At 46.5% G+C, this 25,654-nt stretch overlaps 2 protein-coding genes across 8 annotated transcripts; one reads left to right on the forward strand and one right to left on the reverse strand.

Annotated features, from left to right (window-relative positions):
- Positions 1–684: 684 nt before the first annotated feature.
- Positions 685–20,582, reverse strand: ACOX1 (acyl-CoA oxidase 1). 4 transcript variants are annotated; one of them, XM_027907563.1, is made up of 14 exons: positions 20,399–20,582; positions 19,141–19,300; positions 10,864–11,024; positions 9,027–9,134; positions 8,403–8,522; positions 7,520–7,635; positions 7,135–7,304; positions 6,648–6,810; positions 5,816–6,006; positions 5,412–5,591; positions 4,687–4,792; positions 4,457–4,600; positions 3,441–3,647; positions 685–2,468 (listed from the first exon to the last, which is right to left on the reverse strand). In XM_027907563.1, exons 1-14 carry the CDS (start codon positions 20,511–20,513, stop codon positions 2,418–2,420), a joined length of 1,992 nt encoding a protein of 663 aa, XP_027763364.1. In that variant the 5' UTR covers positions 20,514–20,582; the 3' UTR covers positions 685–2,417. The 4 variants fall into 4 exon arrangements, with proteins under 4 accessions (XP_027763364.1, XP_027763365.1, XP_027763366.1 ...); XM_027907564.1 differs by lacking the exon at positions 10,864–11,024 and adding an exon at positions 13,917–14,077 and having other exon boundaries at positions 20,399–20,581; XM_027907565.1 differs by lacking the exon at positions 20,399–20,582 and adding an exon at positions 19,379–19,494.
- Positions 20,552–24,856, forward strand: TEN1 (TEN1, CST complex subunit). 4 transcript variants are annotated; one of them, XM_027907572.1, is made up of 6 exons: positions 20,552–20,788; positions 22,349–22,452; positions 22,588–22,745; positions 23,946–24,054; positions 24,372–24,473; positions 24,534–24,620. In XM_027907572.1, exons 1-5 carry the CDS (start codon positions 20,648–20,650, stop codon positions 24,460–24,462), a joined length of 603 nt encoding a protein of 200 aa, XP_027763373.1. In that variant the 5' UTR covers positions 20,552–20,647; the 3' UTR covers positions 24,463–24,473; positions 24,534–24,620. The 4 variants fall into 4 exon arrangements, with proteins under 4 accessions (XP_027763373.1, XP_027763374.1, XP_027763376.1 ...); XM_027907575.1 differs by having other exon boundaries at positions 20,595–20,663; positions 24,372–24,454; positions 24,536–24,856; XM_027907574.1 differs by lacking the exon at positions 20,552–20,788 and adding an exon at positions 20,930–21,146 and having other exon boundaries at positions 24,372–24,454; positions 24,536–24,856.
- The last annotated feature ends 798 nt before the right edge of the window (positions 24,857–25,654 follow it).

Raw genomic sequence — 25,654 nt, forward strand, 5'->3', positions numbered from 1 at the left:
CGGCGTCGCGCAGCCGTGACGTAGGAGGCCCCGCTGCCACGGGGCTGTTCCTCGCAGCGCCTGGTTAGAAACGTCCCCACAGCCCCCTGGATCCCCATCCTCCCCCTCTGCCCCCTGAGGAGACTGTCCCAAGCCCTCCTTCGTGCCACGGGCAGGGCACACATTCCAAAGCTGCGTACAGGACAAGGCGCTGCTCCTGCCTCGTTTGTTTGTACTTTAGTTCCCGCTCCCTCAAAATCCGCAGGGAAACGTCTGCCTCCGGAATTTTATACCCTGCAGACCCTGCCCTTCTCCACACATGCTGCCAGTCCTTCGGACCGCGGGCTCCTTGTGAAGGCTTCCCCAGGAGGTGGCGTTGTTAGGAGTCCATCGCTCCCAGCAGAACCTCCAGTCACTGAGCAATGAAGTGTCACAAAGTGTCACTGCTTGGCACTGAAACCGCTCCCACTCCAGCACGAGAGGCTCAGTCAGCACTTGTGTGAGCCTCCTGTGAGCAGGAGAGGCTGGGGTCGCTGTGGGATGGGACAGGGATCACTGCCCTGTAACTCTGAAAAGCAACGCTCAGACTACATAAAACATCAAAATCCAACTAATTTAAGGTCTTCTGAATCCTTCACTCTACTCCCCCATTACTTCACGTGAGATCCGCTGAAAGCAATGCGTGAAAAGAGAGACAATTTGTCTTGAAAACACATTTTTTTGTAATTTATTAGATCTGTACATAGTTAACTAGTGCTGTTCTCATTAGCATGTTTTTAACCTGCTCCTCCATCCTCCCTCCCCAGGCCGGCAGGCTGTTCCAGGGGACACATGGAAGGCAGAGCTCCTCTGGAATCCTGAACAGCAGGGCTCCCACGGGACCCGGAACGCTCGGCAGCCCCCCCGGCAAGTTTGATTAGTTTACTGAAAATTAAACATTTCATTCTGCTCAGCCACTGCACGTGGAGCCAAACATTGTGTCTGATCATTGTTAGTGCCAGGAAAAAAGACTCATCTGTGAAAACTGATCCAAAATTAGAGACTAACAGATACCAAAGCTGCAGAGAAGCAGCTTCTCGGGTGTTGCCTCAGAACTGCAGGATTTGGGTTTATGCTGAAGTTTTTTTGCCATTTTAAGCTCAAAGATGCCCTTAAATCTGGTTTTATGCTTACTCGACAGAGTTATTGGCCTGGGAAAGCCCAAATGATTTTGCTTCTTTATAGTTGCAGTGATTTCATGGGACAAGCAGGAGGTTCCCTTACAAGATAAATCCTTCCTGTTCAATCAAAGCACCGTGGCAAGGCCCAAGTCAGTATAAAAACAAAATCAAGCAAATCAGAGAAAGCTCCTTGGAAATGCACGTCTAGGAAAAAAAAAAAATGTGGACACTTCACTTGGGATTGTCGTTCTCTTGACGAATGCCTTTAAAACCCAGGACGAGATCCCAGAACAATCTGAAGACCCGAGGACCTCGGTCAGCTGATTTCTGCCCTCCAATACTGGCTTCATCATTCCAGGTCAAATTTGCAGTTTTTACCACTACATGTGGGGTTTTTCTTCCCACCAAATCAAACGTAAGTAACATTTGTAAAGTGCTTTGAGATAGTGCTAGAAAATACTAATGGTGAAAAAAGGGGCAGAACATCTACCATCAGCACCCAGCTGATTCCTACCAGTTGTTTTTTTATCCTCAGAGCAGCATCACTGTGTTCTCCTTTGACTTCTCATTAACCAGGAGCAAAGGTGCCAGTGCTGGAGGTGGCACACAGGGGAAAGGAGGTTCTGCAAGGCAGTGAAAGGATGTATTGGAAAGCAAAGGACACACAAATATTTCTTCTGGAAAGGTTCCTGAAGCAGAGCTCAGCAGAGAGCAATGGGCATTTACTTCCCAGATACATCAGGAAAACAGTGCTGCACACAGGCTCACGTGCACAGGGCTATGCAGGAGGCTCCAGACAGCACAAATATTTGTCAAACAAGGAGAGAGGTGGTGCTAATTTGAAAAAAAAAAAAATTTAAAAAAATCAAGACACTGTTTTTTTTGAGGGGGAGGACATAACTGCTCATCAGAAGCTACTGCCTGAGGGCTGTCAACTACTTCATAGTAAAGTTCTGCCCCCTCTCCAGCTGGCAGGAACTTCTCTCTAGTTAGCAGCTTCACAAAATGAATCCTTGTATAAATGCATAAAGCTTTCCCAGATTTTTAAAAGGTTAATTTTTACCATTATAATTGCACTTTAAAACCAGGCATCAGTCCCTACGCACTCTCCCCAAACACCTCCTCCATTTACAAAAGTGGAAAAGAAAGGCTACAATTATTCACTGTCCTACAGCTACAGGATTTGAAAGGTTTGATTCAGGTGCCTGAAGGAAGGATGCAAACACCCAGTTTGTTTTCAGGGCAGGACAAGAGTGCATTTTGAAAACCCTGCAGGCTTCACAGCTTGGCTTGCATCGGCTTCAGGTGCTTGTGGAAAGATTCATGAACCTGCAAGAGGACAAGGCAGTGGTCACGAGGTCAGGTCTGGTCTTTGAAACAGTTTTAGCTCCTCACATCTTGCAGTGTGTTTGTTTACTGAGGAAATCTGAATCAGAGGCAGTTTGGAGATTTAAGAACAGCCAGATAATTCCTATATTCGAGTGTCTACACGACACAAAACATGAGAATATAAAAAACATCCTGCCCACTGCCTCTCTTCTAATAAAAGAAAGCAAGATACCTTATATCCATACAATTATTTGGCATTCTAATTAAAAGAAAACTGGTAGAGGTCTCCTAAAGGGACTGTAATGAAGCTCCTAAGCCCAACTGACTTCAGAATTACAGAACATTGAGCACGTTGTGGTGGGATTTAACTCCAGCTGCAGTCTCTGGCAGCCCATTGTAGGAGATACAGTCTGTCCTAATTAAATAAGGGCACCACCAAGACAGGATTCAGTTTGGCTGATGGAACAGGGACACTGACTCTTCCCAGTGCAGTTTATTTTATTAGCTCAGCTGCTCCAGTCTCGGGGCAGATGTGCAACATCTGACACCTAAGTACTACAAGGGAGCAATTTATTTTCATCTCCACTCACTGCTACTGCCTGAACACTGGAAGAGCTGCCAGGAAACAGGTAAAGCTTTCACAGGTACTGTCACTAAGAAGAATCAACAACAAGTGATAACTGCTTTAAAATTCAATGAGATGATTCAGTTGTTTCTCTGTGGAGTGTATCATCTCCTCCCTCGACTGAGAACCCCAAAAGCATCCTACATGAGGTACATGTGGGAAAATAACTACAGAAAGCAAACTGAAAGCAGGTTGCCAGTTCTGGTCCATTACTACCAGCAGCTTTTCTCCCCCCTTCATCAATTACCTGCTGAGATCACTGGAGCATAATTAACAACCCTAAATGGAGTTATTTCTCTGGGCACGAGTGAGGAAGAGGAAAACAGGAAGAAATAAGGTTTCCTCACCTGTGTTTTGTTCAGTGGGGATGTCTTTGCCCACTCAAACATGTTCTCGTAGACGTTGCCGTCGTAGCGGCCAAGCACAGATCCCAGATGGACATCGTGGAAGTCAAAGGAGTCCACCAGGGCCACTGCATTGGGGCGAATCACAGCCAGGAGCTCCTTCACGTGCTGGTTCACTTGGGTAATTTGGGCACTGGTCAAGATACCCGCCTTGGGGAGGGGAAAAAGGGTTTGTAGAAGCCAAAAGAACCTTCCCTTCCCCGTGGTCTAACATGGGTCAGCCTTCCCACACAAAAATGCAGCAGTTCATAAAACACCAGGGTTTTTTAGTTTACTAAGTAATTAAACTTGCAATTAGCCATAGTGCACGAGCAAAAGGAGATGCCCAGCACAGCCCACCATACTGCCCAGCTGTTTAATCTTGGATGGGAGACTCACTCCTTGGAGTGCCCGTGTGCAAGTTTACTTGAAGAATGTGCATACATGGTTATTAAATTGCTCCTGGTTTCAGGAAATTTTTTAGGAAGCAGCAAAGAGGAAAAATGGGAAGACAAAACGTACCTGAAGACCAAATAAAACACAGCTGCACAAATATATTCTGACAGAATGAGGAAAAAGCAATGCCTGACAACTTAAACCCATTCACTGAAGTAAGAGTTGACATGTGGAGTGCAAGACCCCCTTTGAGAGATCCAGCTCTTGGAGCATGTCTAACGTGTACCTCCTTTATTAACTCCTTGTTTTTTAACACACAACACCTGGTCACCAACTGGAAACCATTTCAGCTAAACCTGGCACATGCCTGGTTTCCATTTACCACCCACCACCTACTTCTCCATTCTGGAAGATCACAAAACCCGAAGACCTGACAAGAGCCTTCCACCAGACCTGCCCTGCTAATGGCCTTTTGGAAGTAAAGAATTTATACCTAAAATATTCATACACTTGGCATTTAAAGCATCTTTGCAAACAGTGAATCTGGCCTCTAGAGATCTAAAGTGCTGGGGAAAGACACCAACCTGCAAGAAATCCCCTGTGTTCTTGCTGATGCCAAACAGGGCGTAGAGGAGGCACAGGTCGGTCAGCACAGCACGGACAGCGGCGTTAGTGACCTCAGAGAGCTTTGCTGCAAACAGCTTCACCACCACGTAGTGACAGTGTGCCTGCATACACACAGGGAGGCCAGTCAGGATCACAAAGAGATGAAAAGCTCTTACAGTCTATTTTCTGTAGCTGGCACATCACTGACCTCTGATGCCCGCACCAGATCAACAGAAGTTCTGTTCCAGGCATCCTCCTTGCTCTTTCTGTGGTTCAGCTCAGCTTGCAAATTCTTTGCTGCAGCTTCTACAAGCCTGTTTTATGAAAGGAAGTTTACACAATAGCACCACATGAACAAGATGACGTACGCTGGATTCATACAGTCTTCAGCCATGGCACAAGAGCTCTGAATTCTTCTCATGTGCTATGACTGAATATACTGCCTGCACTGAAAAAAGTTGTGCCTCTGAAACATCAGTTACCCCTGCTGCAGCTACAATACAGCTACAGGGGGGTAAAGGACATCTGACAGCACCCATGTGGTACTTCAACACCTACACACGTCTGTTCTACTCTCACATTTCCTTCATAACAGGGTTAAATATCAGGATTGTTTCTCTCCAGAGAGATCTCTGAGCAGTCTGTACAACACTGGTACTTGTACACTTGAATATACTTCACATGTAAAGACTTCCCAATGGAAAGGGGAGCAGAGTAACCAGGCTATGAGTAGGCTGTGAGTAGTCTCTTGTAACCTCAAAGCACTTAACACCGACCCCAACCCAGCGAAGTGTGTCACTTCCTGCAGGCAACACAGGGATCAAAGCTCTGCCAACCACACCTTGAAAATCCAGCATTAACAGGGCAGTGCATCACCACCACCTCCCAGGACACCCAGTTTGGCTTGGCTCAGCCTGTTAAATGTGAACTCACCGGGCAGCACGTGCCTTGTATGCCTCCACCAGGCTGGCAGGGTCATTGATCCGCACGGTCACGGTCCTGGCAGCCACGTGCTGTGGCTGAATGCGCTGGCTGGAGAGGTCGTTCAGGTAGGACACCATGCCAGTAACCTGCTGCCCAGAACGGACCTGGGTGTAGCTTTTGACAAGGAATCTGGAAACAGAGACAGCAGACGGCAATTCTTACTCACTGAGTTGTTTGAACAGGGAAAAGTCAGGCTCAGGCCAGAAAGAACACAGGGAGGCATATAATTTTCTGCCAAAAACAGGGCAAGGGACAGAAACATGACACCAGCTTCGTGGTAGTACAGAACACTCTGCTGGTACAAAGACCACAACACCGAGGCAGGAGCACCCCTGCCAGAGCTCCCCCCACACCTGGCTGTCTGCAGCATCATGACCGTGTTCTCTCCCTCGTAGGTGCAGGACGGGGTGAAGGTGACGTAGATGTCAGGAATGCCGCTGCAGCGGGAGTAACCATGCCCTCCACAGGCCATCCGACATTCCTCGATGCCGGCGTTGGCAGTCCAGGAAGTGAAGGCCTTCAGCCCTGCTGTCAGTGCGTGGAGCTGAGGGGCAAAGCAAAGACGGTTTGGATTTATTTCCCCCTCTGGGCTTGACCATGTACATGCAGCTCCCAGGAAAACAACCACTCCTGCACTGTCCCACGGGGTCCTGTTTTTCTTGCAAGAACTCCTTCCTGAGCCAAACTATTTATAGCAAAATCTCTGTACATGGAAAGCCCTCTTGGGAGTACACCACCCTTTCAGTGCCTACACATTGTATGTGCAAGTCTGTCTTCAACTGCCTGTTGTCACACCAGCTTCTCAGACAGAAACCCTAACAGAAAACAAACATTTTACAACCCTGACCCCTCAGTATAGTATTGATACCTTTGATCAACACACCTGTTCTACCCCGGTCACTTGGAGAACAATTAAGAAGCATAAGACTCGTCTCAACTCCCAAGTGATACGCCATCATTCCTGGGAAGTCACCTTTTGAAAAAATATATTCCCAGTAGCTTTCTCACTGTGCATTACTCCCTGTTTTTTATGAAGTGCAAATAAAGAAGTAAAAGTCACCAGCACACACTGGGCTTGGGGCCTTTTGAAAATACAGAAGTACAAGACATCTCACAAGTGAAAACTGTAAAGAAACCTCACATGAATTCAACAAACACCCCTCTGGTTCCCAGAGAACACAGTACCTCTGGTAGCTCACTTAGGTCCCCTTCATTGATGTCTCCACTAATACGATGGTAGGTGTTTTTTATGTAGGCTCCCACAAAATGGAAAGCATATGCTGTTGCCAGGAGAGGAAAGAGTTTGTACTGTTGGGTCTGATAATCCAGGATCTGGGGTTCTGGTTCCCTAGAGCAAAACACACAGATCAATCAGCATGCCAGTGGCCAGCAAACTGCTGCTGCAGAAATCCCATTCTCAGCACAAGCTACCCCCGCATCAAGCTGGAGTATCTAACAGTGCCTAAGACCAGCAACAGCCTCTGGCAGGGGAGGACATTTTGGCAGTCAGGAATGACAGATTTTTTTGAAGTTTGTCCTGTTTCCCAGGACAAACAGTGTTTTGAAACGATACCAACTGCCAAAACAAACATGAACCACAGTCCCTCTTCCCTCCAGTACTTGAGAATTTTCCCTCAGCACTCAGGCTGCTCCTGGGTGTCCCTGTACTCACCCTGGTTTCAGCTCAGACTGGTGTCTCACGGCGCTGTAGCGGATGGCGATGGTGCAGGCGCGGGACAGCGAGCGAGCAGAGTCACCCACGATGAGGGAGCGGATGAACACCATGGTCCCGTAGGTCAGCTTGTCACTGACAGGCTTCACGTAGGTGCCATCTGGTTCAACCTACCAAAAAAACCCCCCAAAAAACCAGCTTGCTGAAGTTTCCTCCCTTTTACACCTGTTGAAGTTTCCTCCATGTTATGTATTGGCACATCAAGCTCAAAACTCATTGAGCAACACTTAAGCAACCCACAACCCTCTTGGTGCACTTATTCAGCCACACAAGAGCGTTCAGTGTGTCCATGTCTACCAGCAGGTGCTGAAATCCACTGCTTTACCTGAGCATATTTCATCAGCATGTTCTCCCGAGGAATTCGGAAGTTGTCCATTTTCAGGTAGCCGTTGTCCATTTCATCATAGCCAAATTTCGGGCCGATGTCACCCACTGTAATCCCTGCCACAGACAAAGCCACATGCATTAAGGAATAGGAACTAAACCCCACCTGAGAGGTTCAAGCCTTCCACTTCATATGGCATCATGCTGATGGAATTGGTTGGTGCGGCAGCCCACTGCTCAGAGACTGGCTGGACATCAGTCAGTGGGGTGGTGAGCAGTCACATTTTGCATCACTTGTTTTGCATATTCTCTTATCAGTATTATTATTAATTTCCCTTCCTTTCCTGTCCTATTAAATTGTCTTTATTTCAGCCCACAAGTTTTAGCTTTTCCCAATTCTCTCCCCTGTCCCACTGTGGGAGGGGGATGGCTGTGTGTTTAGCTGCCTGATGGGTTAAACCACAACAAGTAGACATCAAAACTTGGGAAACTTCTTAACTTCCATGCAGTCCTACTATCCACTCACTGCAGGAGCTGCCTCTAAAGTTCACCCAGCTCACTTGCAGCTAAACAATGATGAAAGCTCTTCTTTCCCTTTCAGAAAGCGGGACATGTTGCACCCAGAATGCATAGGAGATACTGGGGAGACACTGGGGCAGAATAAAATCCCAAACTGCACTTCACATTGAAGGCATGACAGGAAAGGTGATTTAGTCCTAGTTCAGTCACAAGAAAGCCTCATTTAAGCCCTGTGATCTCATCACTGAAATCAGCTACTGAAATAAGCCAGGAACATCAACAAGACAGCAGCTGGGCACAGTCAGAGAGAAACAGATCTAACCTATTCCATGAGATGGATTTTAACCCTTAACATGGATATTTACCTGGCAGAGGTTCATGGGTGCCCAGCTGCCTGATGGGGACAATGAAGGCGTGCAGCCCTTTGCACTGGCCCTGGGTGTAGAGCTGGGCCAGAACGATGGCGTGGTTTGATGTCTTCCCAACTGCAACAGGAGTGGGAGTCAGAAGGAAAAACACAGTCAAACATATTTACACACACAGAGCCTTTCCTGAAAGCAGGATCTGAGACTGCCTGAACCACATCATGCAGTAGAAAACCAGATTTACAACACTGGTTATCACCCCAATTGTACAGCTCTAGACAAACAGTGTTGCTCAAGTCAGTGGAAGTTGCACAACACAGTTCTCTTGACTACACAACACCAAGTCCTTGGCAAACTTGCCAGTGAAGCTGAAGGAAATATAAACTTTGATACAACCAAAAATTACACTAAATTCATACAGTGTGACTGGTTCTGAACAATAGTCCAGAATACACAGATGATGCTTTAGCAGGCTCTGGTAAGTTTGTTTCTCGGGGTTCAAGAGTAAACTGTCTTTCAGCCAGCTCTTTGGGTCAGCTTTCAATCATCGCTCTGTAAATGCAACACACAGGACACCACCTCCCTAAGTTATTCCAGACATCTTCCACACAGGGATGCACTTACGTCCACCTGGCCACCACTTAATGGAGGTGACAGTGGGGCTGTTGAGGATGAACTCCTGCGTGGCGGGGTCGTAAGTGGCTGTAGTTTCCAGACCCCGAAGGTGAGTCCCTGAAAACAAGCAAACACATTGTTTTGGCAGAAAGTCAGTCAGAAAACAGAGACAAGGACAGAACTGGACAATGGAAAGTGGAACTCCAGTAGTAATGTTTAAATTTTAACTTTGCTTTTAGGCTATAGAAAGAACGGAATTTCAACTAATTAAGGAAGAACAAGTGGGAGTCAGGACCATATTCTGGGACCTGAAGCCAATTCTCAGAAAACATGTAAACTTTTTTCCCCCAGTGGTCTAAGACTAGTTTTCCAAGCACCTCCAATCTGACACCTTTTTGTTATCACAACCAGAAGCCCCTTCTCAGTTAAAGCATTCCACAAAACCACGCTCACCTCAATTTCACTAAAATGCAATCTGATTAAATTGCAGAATAAAATCATACCCTTCTCAGCCACAAAATGAAATAAGCAGTGCCCACCACCTCTTCATTCCCTCTCAGGCCTATGTTCTCCTCACTTGATGGAGTTGATCTCCCAAATGAGATCAACGAGTTCCAAGACAAGGGAGTAATGAATGGCACGTGAATGCCAGGGGACTGATGCAGGCAGATGAAGAGACTGAAAAAAGATGGAGGTAATTCCAGAACAGTCTTTGTCTTCTGTCCCCAACTCTTCACACACACCTGTCTCAGAGCAGACAGTGGCACTGTCCCTGCATGCCTTAAAAAACCAAAAATCACCAGGCCTACTCGCTTAAACTAGGCAAGCTGTGAACACTCCTGAGAGTCTGGACTGACAGGGCAGGACAAGAGGCTCCAACATGAAAAAGGGGATCACCTTGATGCAACCACGTTCCCAAAGCATGGAGGTAATGGCAGACTTCCACAGGCAGCTCAGCACAGACTTACTTTGCTGGTAAAGGATCTTCCAACCTCACTAGTTGCAAGAGATTCTCCTCAGACTTGCAGTTACTTTATGCTTCATACAGTCTCTACATTTCACTTCAGCACAAAGGTGAATCCTGCTCATTCTTAGAAAATAATTCTCATCTGCAACTCTCAGATGTCAAAATTAAAGTTTCCCAAGGCACAATATCCTCCCTTTGAAACTTGGATTAGAAGTGTTGCAACCACAATACTGCTGGAGTTATCAAAATCCATTTCAAAGCTTGAAAGCAAAGGAATAGCAACAACAGCCAAAGTCTACTTGAGACAGAGAATTAAAAGCACACCAAAACATTTCACAGTCCAATTAAAAAGAACACATGGGAGTTAACAAAGGGGGAATAAAACTCCACAGAAAACACGAGCATTGGAACAGTCATCCACACGTTCTCTGACACAAGGTCAGTCCAAAGGTGACAAGCAACTCTTTTGACATTTTTGGCATCTCTTTCAGTACCTTAAAAGTTCTGTCCTTTTGTCTTCACACTGGACATTAATTAGAGGAAAGCAGAAATCAAACTGGAAAGAATGATGAACAGATGCCACCAAACTGACAGCACCAGCCACGGGCACTCGTGACCCTGGTTTGAATGGCACGAGGAGCACTCGGGGTGCTCACATATAGAGTTACAGACACCAAACCCTCCTGCAGGGGGAAAAAGGAGGAAGCAGCACATGGCAATAATGCCCTGTAAACACCTCAGAGGCTGCCCACTTCTCCCTGCAGCCACAGCTGCACCTGTGAAGTCTCTGGGATACAAACACCCCGTTCTTCCCCGGGCAGGGGAACGCTCCGTACACAAAGCCACTCTTAGAAATAGCATTTAGGGAATGTACTGTACCATGGCCCATTTCAGTCTGGGCATAAGTGCCAATGATCTCCAGGTTCCAGGCAGGCATGAAGAAGCGATCCTGCTGCTCTGGGGTTGCCTGGGTGAGAAGGGTGGGGAGGAACATGCCCAGATGAAGGTCCAGAGGCTCAGGCCGTCCGCGGTGAACAAAGCTGTGAAGAATTGTCATGGGATGGGAGCGTGAAGGGAATGTTATGGGAGGGAAGCAAGCATGAGGATTCATGGTGGAGATTCAGGAAGAGACAAAAAGAAAAAAAAAATGATTCATGTGTAAATCTGAATTCATCCAGTGTATTTTAGAAAGGCAGAGCACTGTCCTTTTCTCAGGCCTGAATAATAAGAAATTACACTCACTTAGAAATAAATGTGCTGCAATGCATTTCTTCCTCATCATACATAAAATGCACCTGCAACATTCATCTATTTTGGATACACCATTACTGATTAAAAAAAAAAAAAAAAGGATTAATCCAAAGCAAAGACAGACCAGACCATCACTCTGGTTCTCAAATCAGAGCATCCCTAAGTCAAACGGGCTGAGGCAGAATGTCAGTTTGATGAAGATGTGATCTGGCTGGATACAGGGAGCCTTTACTCAGACATAGGAAGTCCACTCTTTTTTCCTCTCCATTTTTTGAAGGCAGAACTTGGTAGAAATCCTAGTTTATCCAGCTGAACAAGCTAAGTTTTTACTGAATTTTTTTTGTTTGTTTGTTTTTTTAAGGCAAATTATAACTGTCTGCACTATTTACTTCAATTTTCTGTTAAATTAATGATCAGACACAACTAGTGTACAAGGCATTCCAAACCTACACCCTCAACTTCTGCTGTTTTCAAAAGCGCTCTTAAAAGGACAATGCTCTGCATGTGTAGGTCAAAGCTGTGAACACGAACAACTTGGCAAGAAAGCCAACATTTTTCAATGTGCAAATCACCAGCAAAAATTATCTCCAATCAAACATGTTTCATTAGAACTACTCTTCCTCCAAGTTCTGTCAAACACCACTGTGAAGTAGTTAAGTCGTCTATTAAGTTGTTCAGTATGAAGAAGTAAGCTTATTAAACCTTTAAATAGTGATACACTTGAGTATTAAAAGAGTAGGGATAAATTGAGAATCATACCTGCATCTGGCCCATTTTATGTATGAAATATTGTAATAGGTCTTTAACAGGAATATATATATATATTCAAATTATATGCATTATGGAAAGAGCACTGGTGTGAGCTTGGCTCAAACTCATTTGACATTCTTATCAAAGTGGGAACAATGCACCCTTGCGCTCTCCAAACATTAATATGAATCAGCTCTATCCCTGGGGTTCCCCAAGAACTGCAGTTCTTTGATATTCTCAGGCACTTATAAATAAATTCAACCATCTAACAAACCCAGCAGAAATATTTTCAAAGCTTTTTGACTGCACAGTGACCAAGCCCAACAGGGGACTAATGGGTTACCAAGAACACCAGATTAAAAGTGAGCTCAGTACTGTGAGAAGTACCCAGCTGACAGTCAATGAGGGAAAGGAAATCCTTATTTACCAGCAATAGTTATAAACCAGACAGAAACAGCACAGTATTTTCACTGCTCCTTCTTGTTTCCTGTTCAGCCCTACTAAGTGATATTTGTGCTTTTTCTTTCTTTGATTTCTTTTTTTTTGAGAGACTTCTTCACTATGGAACAGGTTGAAATCAACACAGGCTATCACACAGGCAGTCACTGAGATAAAACTGAGTAACTCCCCATCCAGGCTGGGGTTCAACTCAATAATCAATGGTCTATTTCCCCATCACCAGTTTCTAAACATCAGGATCAAATCAAGCAAAGTTCAGTGACAATTACTGCAGCAGCTTTACTGGTGGAGTAGTCAGATACTCAACATTCACAGCAGGAATGCCAAATGTTTGCATTTTAATTATTCAGCAGAGCGAGTATATTTGCCTTACCGTAATAGTTCTATTTGGTGTCAAATTACCATCAAACAGCATGAGAACTATCAGCAAACCAGACCATCACCAGGCAAGAAAGTGCAATGATGTAAAGTGAAATTGCAAGTAAAAACCAATCACTTCAGTGTGGGTGTGACTGATTGATTTAAAGCAGCTGTTGTGAGAAAAGCAAACAAGGGCAGCAGGCACCGATTGTTGCCATCCAGTTATGCCTCAGTTTCTGGTGTCGAGCTGGGTTTGCCAACTCCATCTCTCCCAGGCAGGGCAGAGGACAGGATTTCTTTCACTGAATCTTCTACAAATGTTTCAGCAGCTGTAAATGAACAACCAGGCAACTGGCATCGCCATCCGGCTTCTGCAGTGTCCAGACTTGTACACCTCGTGCTTTCCCAGTTCAGATGCCAGCACAAGCACTGGAGTCTTTGGTTTGTTAACCCTTTTTTGCTGCTATTTAACAGCCATAATTCCAGGTTCTGGGCTAAAAGATTGTTTTCTGATGCATGAAACGTTTTTCCCTTTGGAGCAGTGGAAGTTTTCAACAACAGCAGGAGTCAGATGGAGTTTTTTTCCTTATAACCAAGACCATTCCATGAAGTTGTACAGCTGCAGTGGAGAACCAGCTGGAAGAAAAGTGCCTGGGGCAAAGCATGCCTGACTTTCGAACCAAGCTGCAGTCTCACCGTGCTCCACTGCACGTAAAGGAATGCTCCTGACCTGTTTCTGCAGGCCAGCCTTGCACTGAGAACTCTGAGAGACACGTGCCCCAAATTCAGGCAAAAATAAAAACCACAGGACTGTTCACTGACACTTTCCAACCAGTTCAAGTGAAATTCAGACTCTGAGGGCTTAGAACAACCTCCTCACCCTAAACAACTGCAGTGATCAGCTAAGAGGTGCATTCTGGAAAAGACTAAAAAGAACTCTGGGATTGTCAGGATGTGAAAAGAGGAGGCCCTCTGGCTACAGGGCAAGAAACATCAACCATTAACCAAGGCATTTTGCCTTTCCCCTTTTAGAGTTACCCAGGGAACATCATCAACTTACACACTGGAGTTACAGAAAAGAGGTTACCCATTGATGCCTGAAGGGAACTAACCATGTCCCAACTCGGTTTGGGCGTAGGTGCCAATTATCTTGACTCCACGGACCAGGGGCAGCCACTTCTCCTTCTGAGCAGCAGTCGTTTGGGTCTCTATGGTTTTTTGAAACATGCTGAAGTGGAGACCCAGAGGTTCAGGCACATTGCCCGTGCATGTTCTACAGGAGAGAAATAGAGGGATCTGGATCTCAGTCTTACTGCCATTGTGAACCTGAAAGGCTTTTCTCCAGCAAAAAAAAAACAATCTCTTGGCCTATTTCAACCTTTTTGTATTTTGTCACGCAAACAACCTCCAAATATGGAGGCACTGGAAGCAATGCTAATGGGAAAATAAATGTTTCTTCCAGACATTTTCACTTCCCCATGAATCCAGCTGTTGCTATGTAACTGTATAATAAAATATTATTCCATAAAGATCTAGGGGGAACTTAAAACTAAGGACATGAAAACCAAACTAATAATTTTCTCCCCCCTCTCTCAGGCTTGGGAATCAATCCCACTGCTGCTGGTGGCTTACAACTAGGCCTTTTTCAGCTACAAGCAGTATGTACTGAAAAGGAAAAGGCTTCCTAGGTGACTGAGTGCTTTTCAGAAAGGCTTTGTATTACCTGTAGCTGCTCCTATCAGCTGTGAGATCAGGAACTCACCTTTAATTAAAATTACCATTACAGTCTACTGCTGGAGGGAATGGAAGGAAAAATCAGACATTTTAGGTGTCCTTCATCAAAGCAGAAGTTACTTCATGAGAAAGTACATGACTCCACAACATCTTCCCTTCTGATTTTTCCAGGATCAAAACTATTGCAGTCAAGTAACCTGATGCTGGTGATTAATGCATGAACTGTGCTTTAAGCTGGTGTGAGTGCAGGTACAGTGTCTCAAGTTCTTGGAACAGAGGCAGATGGTTCTCTTACCAGAAAATATTCTATCGCCTGCAGCAGCACATGCTTACAAAGGGGATGCTTTCAGGGTGGCCAAGGGCCTAAAAATGCTGCAAGGACAGCAAGATAGAATACTTTTCAGCATTCTTGTGGTTTCCTAAGTGGGTTATTCTTTTAGCCCACGACCCATACAGCAACAGCAGCACCCTTTATTTCCTCACTGCCTGCAGCACAGTTATGGTGCCTCTGCTCCTCGGGCCCAAAGGGACAAACCTACAGGGAGAAACCGAGGGCTGACTTTGAAATGCACAATTTCTGGGCAGCTTGGGAAGAGCTTGGACGGTTCCTCAGGTATTTTAAGAAGCTACAGAAGGAATTTATGAAAAGTTGCAGCACGTGCTTTGCTGTCAGAAAAATCTCGGCAGACACTGCTCCTCTGCAGGTAATGCCTCAGAAAAAGCAAGAATATTAAAGGTCACAGCAGCAACTTTCACTGCCTGTAAGTTTAATCACAAGTGCCAGATATCTTGTGCTTAACCAGCACCTTCTCTGATAGGAGTTAAGACAACAGACATTTTGCAAGCGGATGCTTTAACACCCCTGTGTCAGAAGGTGTTTCACTAACTAAACGCAGCATTTTAACAGCTTCTTGCATTAACTAAGCTGAAAGCTAAACTACAGCAGAAACTCTGCATCTCTGCATACTCCACAATGAATATTTAGGATTTGCTTACCATGCCTTTTAACAACCTGGATCAAAAGAAGACAGAATCCTGTTTTCCTCCAGAAGGGGAGGAACAGCTGTGAAGGCAGGAGCAAAAGGTTTTCCTCCCTTCTTCTCTTTTCTGTGAACTCTTACTGCTTCCCATCAGCATTTCTACATTCCCACTGCCTACACGGGTTGTTCCCCAAAGGCTGCAGTGTGTAACATCAGGACTGACTGTGGCACTGGCCCTTTGTTCAATGACCAACAATCGCCTTGGTGGCCTGAGGTCAGATTTGCTGCAACAGCTGATGCCATGAGGAGGCTGCAGCTCCAAATCCACTTACGGGAGAGGGATGTGTAGTAACCTCTGCTTTGGCAATATAGATCTTTCCACACTTCACAGCAACCAGTGCCACCCACGCAGCAGAAGGCACCTGTGTGACAGGTGAGTCACTGTCTCTCAGTGCACAGAGCACGACAGCAGCAGAGTCTGCATCTTCAGAGGCTCCAAAGCTACACGAACAGAAAAGCTGCTCTCAGGCTGCAGAGCTGGGTCCCAGAACAGGGTCACTGAAGTTACAGCAAAGTCTGCATGCAAACTTTCCTGCTCTTTGCAGAAGTCCTTGAAGTAACTCTCTCAAGGAAGAGCATGAAGGGTCATCCCAGAGGAAGAGGAGCAGGAGCTGTGTCTGCTTACTGGGCCTATGGGAATAAACTCCTATTCCAGCTGTATTAAAAAAAGCAAGTCAGACTCATCCACTCCAAATTAATTTAGGGTCCCTAGTATGGTTTTTCTGGTTTGATTCCTCAAAGTTACACCAGAGTCTAATTTAGTGTCAGAAGGAGATGTAAGGACAAATTCCCACAGGGAAAGTGCACGCTCACACAGTGCTGATAAACACAGGGATCACCTGGTGACCAGCAGCTCTTGCATCTTCTCTTCTTCTGTGACCCAGTTTCTCCCAATTGTTTTTCACGTCTTCATTTAATCCCATTTTCCTCACTGAAGGTTAATTAAACTTGAAGGTGAATTAAAACTGGCCAGATCACTCTCTTCCAAGAGCTCTGTAGCATCACACATCAGAACCACTTCCCATTTCTCATGCTGACTTACATTTTGCTGCAGTTAGGACTGTCAAAGAAATCTGAAATACTGGCACTTTTAGGCTGCTGGCCTTCAAAGCTGTATCACAGCAGCAACTGCAGCGTGGACATAGAAGAACTGATTATATGAGAAGCAATTAAATGGATTCTAAATGTATTTAATAGATCCTCTTACAGTTTGGAGTCCTCTTTGGAAACACGGGAGGAGCATTCATTCACTTGGACATGTCAGAGCAGCAACAAGTGTTTATGTGTATCTTCAGGGCAGCTGAAGGAAGCAGCATTTCTCCTCACCCTATTCATAAATCAAGCTTTAAAGTCAGTGAGTCATGTGCCAAGCTCCTTAGCGCTGTTCAGGGAATACAGGAAAGCTACAGGAAAACTACTGGCTCGAAATTGTCCAAAAATTGCGTATGTAAATCTGTCCCTGCTGTTTGGGGATGACTGAAAGAATTTCTTAGGCTTCCATATGTAGAAATCTGATGGTCAGTCACGATAAATACAACTTGACATCTGAATCAAGGACTTCAATCTCTTTCATAAACTTCATTCAAGGCATGTTGCAACAGCATATCCACTCAGTTTTCCCATTTGGAAAAACGAATGAACCCAAATACAGTTCCTCCAGGTCAGCTTTTGCACTAATGAAGTTTCTTCTAGTTAGCACCAATTAGCATGTTTGGATATGTGATAGAAATAAACCTCATTTTGCCAGGTGGGTGGAGTTCACTGAGTTTAAAAAAAAAATTTGACACTCAGCAGGTGAGAAAGTGGGGACAGATGTTAAAATGCAAATGAAATCAAAGGATGGAAAAATAATCCTTTCATTTCTTCCATTTCTGAAGCAGCAGTAAGCCCACATCCTCCCTTGCCAACACCAGACATTATAGTAAAGAAGTCAAATCAGGAATAGCAAGTGTATAGTTCTTAGAGCAAGCCCACTGCACTTGTAGGCAAGAAGTTTATGTACTGCTCCTCATTCCGTTACATGTCATTGTATGTTAATCTACATGTTTATGTGGAATAAATATGGTTAAAAAATGGTAAAAGCAGTCAGTCTAAAGTAATTGCATTTATATTTTAAAATCCCGAATGCCTGCAATTAGAATTGACTCTGAAAAAAGTTTTCCCCATTGTTTCAGTCGATTTTGGATCATGAATTTTGACTCATTACACCTGACTATTCCTATCACATAAAATATAGAGGTATCATTTGGTATCTGTACGAAATGTTACACTTTCATCCATTTAAAGTTAGGAATTAATGATTCCCAAACAAGTTTATGGAAATACAAAACTAGAATCTCTCATTTGACTACTTCTGACAAGTCTATTTTCATATAATACTGTCAGTAATGCTACCAAAAGACAGCATTTACATTGCAAACTCCACTGAAATTTGCCAACTGGTAGATTGGATAGAGTTCTCTGAATTTTCTCCACGCTAATAATTGAAGAAACTTCTCTGTCACTTCCAGTAATCCTTATGGGGGAAAAAAAAAATTAATCATTAACTTTGACCATGTAGCACCTGAGTAACCCAATACTGTCACTGAACTTGATCTTTTGGAAGTTGGCATTGGTGGGCAATGACATTTACTTTACTTCCACGAGAACTTTCATGACACAGGTCAGTGTGGACCAATTTCTTGGAAATTAAAACCACAGTGGACAAGATGATTTCAACTATCTGCTCCCAATATTCATGCCCTGAGGCCCAAGCCAGATTTGCTACAAAACCAGTCAGAGGGGGCTTGTGGTTCATTAAATACTGTGCCAAAGGATATGTCCGTGGTGTTACCACAGATTTCTAGGTCTGTGTAATCTGTAAACAGTTTCTGTTTGATTAAATCAGAATGAGTTTAACAGAACTAAGGGGGAAAATACATCAAAATAAGTTCTGATTCTTTCTGGAAGGGATGAAAACTCAGATGTAAAGACAGTCTTATTTTTCTTAACTCAATCCAAGGGTGGTATCAGACAAACCAAAGGTCAGATACAACAAAAAGCCTCTGGGTCAAAGGGAACCACTGTAGCACCACGAGCATGGAGGAGGGAGAAAGGACAGGCACTGACAAACAAGAACTTCCAAGCCATCTTGGAACATTTTCAAGTATGCCTGCAATGTTACTTTATTAGGTCTAAGTGCAAGTGAAGTAATCGGCTTTAAGATATTTCATTAGAAGCTGCAAACTCATCAGATCTATCCAGATTGAAAATATTTTGGTGTATCTTTTACGTCTTCTGTGGAAAAAAAAAAAAATCAAGCTACAAGTCCGATTTTTTTCTTTCTGCACCACATATGAGGAATAGGGTGTAATTGTTCATGGTGCATCTCTAGTCAATAATCTAAGAAAACATCATATCCATGAAATCAGGGTTTCATCTGAAATTCACTAAAGCCAAGATTTCAGTGGACTTTTGCACAGGTCCTGAGCTTCCCTTGGACAGCAAACATAGGGGAAAAGCACAACTCTAATGTCCTTGGTGATGATCTTAGATACAAAAAGCAAACTCTGGATGGAGGTACCTTTTAAACCAGAAGATCTCTTCAGGATCTGCAATTCCATATTCCCTTAACTTCATCACCATCAAGGAGCTCTTCTTGATGGCTTGCTCATAGCGTTGGCTACGGGACAGGAAGTTCAGATCCTCATGCTGGAAGTCAGGGTCATTAAGAACTAAGGCCTCTGGGGACAGAACAGAAGAGGAAAACAAGCTCAGTTTCCACAAACCTCAATAAACACAGAAATGACCCAGCATTTCACCTGCTGTACCTCAAGGCACAGGTACCAGAAAATGAAAAATAAAATGGGAAGTGAATGAAATCAGAAAAAAGTCAAAGCCCTTTTAGAGAGCAACTCCTGGCACTCTCATGTTACACATAACCCCCATGCTTAGTTCAGAGCACTCTGGACTTGGCACGAGGGCAATTGACTGACATAAGACCCGCAGGTCCCTCAGCAACAGCCTCAGTGGCTCAGGCTGCTGTCCCTCAGCCTGCTGAACTCTGATCCCCTCGTAACTCCCTCCCTGCAGAAGGGCACAGTGACTATTGCCACTGTGCCAACTGGAAAACAAGGTCCCCTGAGACCACAGACGTCCTGTGCACCCCTCTCTGGCACAGAAGTTACACAACAGCAGCCCCTGACAGTACTCCCCAGGGAAAAAAAGAGAGGCCGTTCATTAATCTCTCATATCACAGTGGTGGCGGGTGACAAACAGGTGACATTTGTACTGTTGGGCAAGAGTGCGGCAGAAAGGAAAGAGGAGCGGAGAGGGCCCGAGAGAAATGTCCATGGGAAGCTGCCTTTAAGTCTCCGGAGGAAGGGGAAACAGAAGTAAAAGGACATTGCTCTATCAAGGTCAGCCCAAAGCCTTCCCGGGAAGGGGAGGAGAGGGACATAACGCAGCTCGTTCCTGTTTAACCCATCAGAGAGCTCCTGCTCGTGTCTAGCCCTAAACTTCCTTTAGGCTGTGACCATCTGTCTGCAAACCCTGTCTTTACAGCTCTCCCCTCTCCTTGGAGCCTCCCTTTTCCTCAAAAGTTCCTCCACACACCCTCCCTCACAACCTCGTCCCTCCTCACCTCCCCCGGGGGTCCCCACCCCGTATCCCGGTCTCCCTCTCCCTGGGGGTCCCCTCTTGGGTCTCCCTCACTCCACAGCCTCTCCCTTCCCCACCGCCGCGTTTCCTTCTCCTAAAACCTTCCCCCACAAGCCCTCCCCAGGGCTGTCTGTGCCCCTCCTCACCCTCCCCAGCCCGGTGCCCGCCGGGCCCTCCCTCACCGATCTCCTTGCGGCGGCGGGTGCGCTCGGGGCCGCCGTCCAGGATGTGCGTGAGCAGCAGGGGCTGGAAGGTGGCGGCGGCGCGTTCCCTCCGCAGGTCCGCGTTCATCGTCATCGCTCCGTCCCTGTCCCCGTCCCGATCCCAAACCCGGCCCCGATTCCGGCCCCGCTCCGCCGGCGCCGCCCCCGCTCCACGTCACTCCCGCGACGCCACGTGGGTCCCGGCCACGTGGGCGCCGTTCCCACGGGATGCGGGGCCGGAGCGGTGAGCGGCGCGTTACAGACCGAGCTTGGAGCGGCGCCTTCGCGCCCGAACGGGCCGCAGCCGGGGCTGGGATGCGGTGCGGTGTGCGTGGGGAAGGCGCACGCCGCCCGCTGCACCGGCGCCGGATGGTTAATTAAATAAACGGCTCGTTAAGTGCCATCGGGTTAAACGCGGCGCTGGGCAGCGCTCTGGGTGGGCATTGAAGTGCTGCCATAAATGCGCCCGCAGCGTGCTGCGGGGGAGGTGGCACGGGCGTTAAATAGCGCGTTGGGTGGGCACAGGGGGCGTGGCGGTTGGGGTACGGCTTCTGCAACGTGAAAGATTCTGTGCCCGAAAAAGCGCTTTAAATGCACATCGAGCACCTTGCACCCCTGGCTAATCCCACCCGCCCGCACAGCATGATTCGGCAGCAGAATCCACGCGCTGCAGAACGGCCTTTGCCCTTGTGGAGATGCAGAATTGGCCCTGCTTTTCCAATTTTAGGTGAGGCGGGGGCGGAGGGAGCTGCAGAGTGCAGGGTGGTGGGTTTCCACCTCCGTGGCCCAGGTTGAGACCGTGCCGGGGGGGGTTGCAGCCCGCCGTGGGTGTGCACAGCCTTGCACGGGGCAGCCAGACACAGAGTGAGGCATGTGCAGAGTTGGGGTGAGCCAGGATTGCCCTAGTTTCAGCAGCCTCCCACGGAATCCTCCGTGGGGCATTTTGCAAGCCCCGTGAGCAATGCGTGGGGTGGGCGAGGGACATCCAGCACTGAAGCCACAGGGTGTGTGTCAGCTCAGTGTCCCTGCTGCTGCATAATCGGTATTGGGGGTCCTTGAACCCCGTGAAGTGGCCCCACTCATCTGAACAGCCTGGCCATTGTGCAGCTCTTGGGGTGCCCCCCAGTGAAGCAAGAAACCAGGGAGAGAAGCAGCAAATGGAGAATGGAAACACTCCAAACACAGGCAGCTTGCAAGGAGGGAAAATGATGCCAAAAGAAACTACTTTGGGGCCCAGACACAGCCTGGCTACAGTATTGTTTTGGCGTAATTAAAGTCTTGCCAAAGCTGCTTTGCATCCCCTGCTTTTCTGTGTGCTTTGTGCTGTGTGTGACCTGCCTGTGCCAAGCCTTGCTCCACCACTGGAGGTGGAGGTCTCACCTGAGTCTTGCTTTGGAATGAATCCTTTTCACTCATCGCTGTCTCTTAAACCCTTCTAGACTGCTGATGAAACCAGACTGGCTTGTGTCCAAGTAATTGTTCTCCAGCTGCAGGATCAGACACTGCCAGAATTTCTTAACCTGCAGTAAGATAATAAGTTCAGGATAATTCCTTAAATCTTGCTGCATGGTACCCCATCACCCCAGCAGCTCAGGCTATTCCTGCATCTCAGTCCCTCACACTCCCTGAATTTCTCAATCACCACTTTTCCCGCTTCCTTAACCTTTCTTAACCTATCCATATTCTGGAGCAGACCTGGAGGGTCTGGTGGGCTGCCTGTTGTTCATGCTGGGCGGTGTGGGAGTAGGCAGTGCCTGTTCGTGCCAGGATGCCCAGGGCTTGGCACTGAGCTGCAAACAGGACTCAGCAGGGAACCTATGAAGATCCTGCAGCCCCCTGGATGGTGATACCTGGGCAAAGAAGGGGTTTGGGGGCAGTGTCACTTATACCTTGGAACAGCATGGACTCAGATGTTTTGCTTTCCTGCAGGCCCAGCAGTTGTGTGAGATGGTGCCAAGTGCTGGTGTCTATTACTTCCCATGGGAGATCAACAGCTCAGTCCCTGAGGGGGAGGCCCTGAGGACATTTGGCAGGTGAGAAGGGTACCCTGCTCTCCTTGTGGGCCAGGGGATGCCATAAATGAGCCTTTCCTTCACTGGCTCACTCCCCTCACTTGGTTTGCAGTTGTATTTCTGCACCCCTGAGCTTCCCAAATCCATCATTCCCAGGTTATACTGCTATGACCTGACCCGATCTGAAGCTGTTCTCACCGCTCAGCACAGCTCAGCTCAGTACCAGGTCTGTGTCAACACCAAGTTGGTGGAGCCGTTCCAAGCCCAGCTGGGATCTTTCTACATCGTCCTGGGAGAGGCTGAATACAGGGAAGGTAAATGCTCCAGGAACCGGTGCCCTTTGCTGCTCTTCATGGGTCACTGAGGGCAGTGTGGGCCAAGGCAGCTCGTGTCGTGCAGCTGCCTCCATCTGATCCAAGGAGCAGCCTCTCTGTCCCTGTTGACCATAAGGAGAGCCACCCTTATCTTGGCGAAAATCTGATGCTCTGGCACAGATTTTGTTAGAGACAAGAAGTACCTCAGCAGCACCGCTGGGCTCATGAGACCTGTGCTAAAGCCTTCTGGCATCACCAGCAGCCACCACGCCAACCATCTTTGCTCTAGTCGTGGCTGATTGCAGCAATACCTCGTTGCAAGCTCGCTGGGTTGGTCTTTGCCATCCTTGAAAGGCTCTAATTATCATCCCTGCCCTCAGACATGTGAGGAATTCAGGCAGGCTCTGTCATGCAGGGCACCCTGTTGTCCTTTCCTGGGGTGCCCTGTGCTCCAACTGCTTCCTGTGGGGAGTTGATCTGAGCTGGGCTGAGATGGTGAAGCAAATCATTTGTTGCCTTGGCCACACCTGGTAACAAGTATTTACATCTGTGCCACTGAAATCCTCGGAATGTGGAAAACCACACTGCACGTGGCCTCTAGAGAGTGACCTGCTACACCACTGCCACGAAATTCCTTTAGAAAGACGTTATTTTGGTCATCACAGCCTGGGAGTGAGTTGAACCCCTTTTGCAGGGGTGGAAGGGGAGCAGGCTGAGATGATGTCTGTGTCAACAAGGTTTGGCCCTTCCGTGCAGCTCCATGTTACCATATGACTGCCACCAGTGAACTGTTGGTTATAGTCAGCTTTGAGCCTCTTCTAAGCCCAGCTTTGTTCTGTCCTGTTGTCTGCACAGGAGCATTCAGAAATGAGATTAGACCCGTCCCTGCTGCAGGAGAAAGCAAACTCCATCCAGCCACAAAGTAGACAGATGCTGCATGGCAGGCACTGGCACCGTTCCCCAGTGCAAGCAGACCGCAGTGTCAGTCACCTGCATTTTGTAGCCATCAGGGCAGAGGGAAAGCATGTCACTGAATTAACCTGCTCCCAGGCCTGCTGCTCCCTCACTGAATTGGCCAGTGGACAATCCAGTCTCCTGGCTCTTCTTGGGCTATGGTTGGTTCCTTGTCCAGCTGGAGCCATGTGCTGCCTCAGGGAACTCTCTGTCTCCAAGCTGCTCTGTCTGTTTTTCTTTCTACAGAAACTTCCAGTCCCGTGGTAAAAGCACGAATATTGACCTGCGTGGAAGGGATGAACGTGCCCTTGCTGGAACAAGCCATACAGGAGCAGAGGAAATACTTCAAGGAGAGGCAAGAGCAGAGGGAAAGCAGCACATCCTGACAACTCCAAGACCATCCATAGGCTGGTCCTTGCACTGCCATTTGAAACAAATATGTTAGAAGTAAATTAGGATGTGGGTTTGCTACATGGGCTTTGCTGTGGCAAACAGGAGAGTCACTGAACAGGGAAGCACTTGAAGACTGTGAGTCAGTATGTGACTGTGGGTTATGCATTCACGCCAAGTGTCATCACTGGAAATAGCTCTGGGAAGGTTTGTTGTTTGTTTTTTGAAAGGGTGACTAAGGAAGGGGAGCACTTGGGTTATAATGGTCCTTTTGTAATGCAGGGACCGGAGAAGTCGGGAAAAGGAGAAGACTGAATCTGGAGTTAAGCAGCTCATTGTTGGCAGATTGGAGGAAAGAGGAAAGGGTCATTAACACAAAGTAAAGTTCATTAGCAAAAAGTTCATCAGCCCTGTGGGGCTGCAGGTTCATGAGTGCCTGAGTTTGGGTGCCCTGACTCAGTTGCCACACAGGAACATTCCTGGCAAAGCACTCACTCACCTGGATTGACCAACAAAGAAACAAGAACAAAGAAACAAGAAGGACAAAGAGTCCATATTTTCAGTAGCAGCTGCCTCTTCAGGCTTTCAGTAGGTGGTGTCCAAGGGCAGGATTGATTTTACCTCTAAGATAAATATTTGTAGTGCCCTGACAACCATCACTTGACTTTCTTCCTTGACACAACTAAGTTTAAGAGATCTTAAATCCCTTTTGAGAGATTTAATTTTTTGGGATTGATATTTTCCTAAATAAAGATGAAAAGAGAAGGGCAGCATGTCTTTTATTGATTGAAACCCTCTTTTTTGCCAAGTCAAATGCATTAGGCCCTACACAAACCTTGTGACTGATGTAAGAAAATTCAGTGATCCACATTTTTCCTCTTCCTAAGTACTGGGTGTGTAAGGAAGTGGTTTGTTTTGAAAAAGTTGCAAGAAAAGGAGATGAAGTTGCATCAGAGTCACTCTGGTTGAAGAACATGGTGCCAGGCCCACCCAGCAGAATTAAACCACTGGCAAAAGGACAGAAAATCACGAATGTCAAATGAGAATAAAATGGTTTTTCTGGTGAAATGTGCAGAAAATAAGGATTGAAGCTGTCCAGTGCACAGCAGCAGATAAAATATAACAGGTGTTGGCACAGTCCTGTTGCCAGCAGGCTTGATTCAAGAGCTTGAGATGGCAATTGCACTGCCTGCATTAATCTTTAATCATAATTTAGTCTTATGTTTTTCTTCACCCAGTTACAGAAATAGAAAAGCTATGACTGAGCACACTCTGTTCAGCCCAAAGCCAAAACCATGATTTCAAGAGGCAAGATTATAACCTGGTTTTATATGAGGCAACGATGAGTCTGTCATGATGCATTTATGTTTACATCTCATCTCCTATCTGTTCTACCTTCCTCCCTATGCTTAAATTTTATCCAAATGGCCAAGTTTGCCAGAGTTGGGATTATCCAAGATGCCAGGACTGAGAATATCCAAAATACCAGGTTTCTACAAGTGTTATTAAAAAAAACAACCCACAAACCCAACCAGCAAAGAACAGAACAAATTTGGCAATAACTC

Source organism: Empidonax traillii, unplaced genomic scaffold, assembly GCF_003031625.1.
Source record: "Empidonax traillii isolate 1590-97213 ecotype Southwest subspecies unplaced genomic scaffold, ASM303162v1 scaffold1492:size189942, whole genome shotgun sequence".
Classification (NCBI taxonomy): Eukaryota; Metazoa; Chordata; class Aves; order Passeriformes; family Tyrannidae; genus Empidonax; species Empidonax traillii.

Bases quoted from the DNA above. Each gene is read 5' to 3' on its own strand.
- ACOX1 (XM_027907563.1), bottom strand. From the start codon at position 20,513: ATGACGATGAACGCGGACCTGCGGAGGGAACGCGCCGCCGCCACCTTC. The intron at 7,636-8,402 runs GTAAATATCCAT...TGTCTGTGGCAG, and splicing joins CACCCATGAACCTCTGCCAG to GGATTACAGTGGGTGACATC. The intron at 4,601-4,686 runs GTCAGTGATGTG...GTGTGTATGCAG, and splicing joins ATCTGGTGCGGGCATCAGAG to GCACACTGTCACTACGTGGT.
- TEN1 (XM_027907572.1), top strand. From the start codon at position 20,648: ATGCGGGGCCGGAGCGGTGAGCGGCGCGTTACAGACCGAGCTTGGAGC. The intron at 20,789-22,348 runs ATGGTTAATTAA...GCTTTCCTGCAG, and splicing joins GCCCGCTGCACCGGCGCCGG to GCCCAGCAGTTGTGTGAGAT. The intron at 24,055-24,371 runs GCAAGAGCAGAG...TTTGTAATGCAG, and splicing joins AGGAAATACTTCAAGGAGAG to GGACCGGAGAAGTCGGGAAA.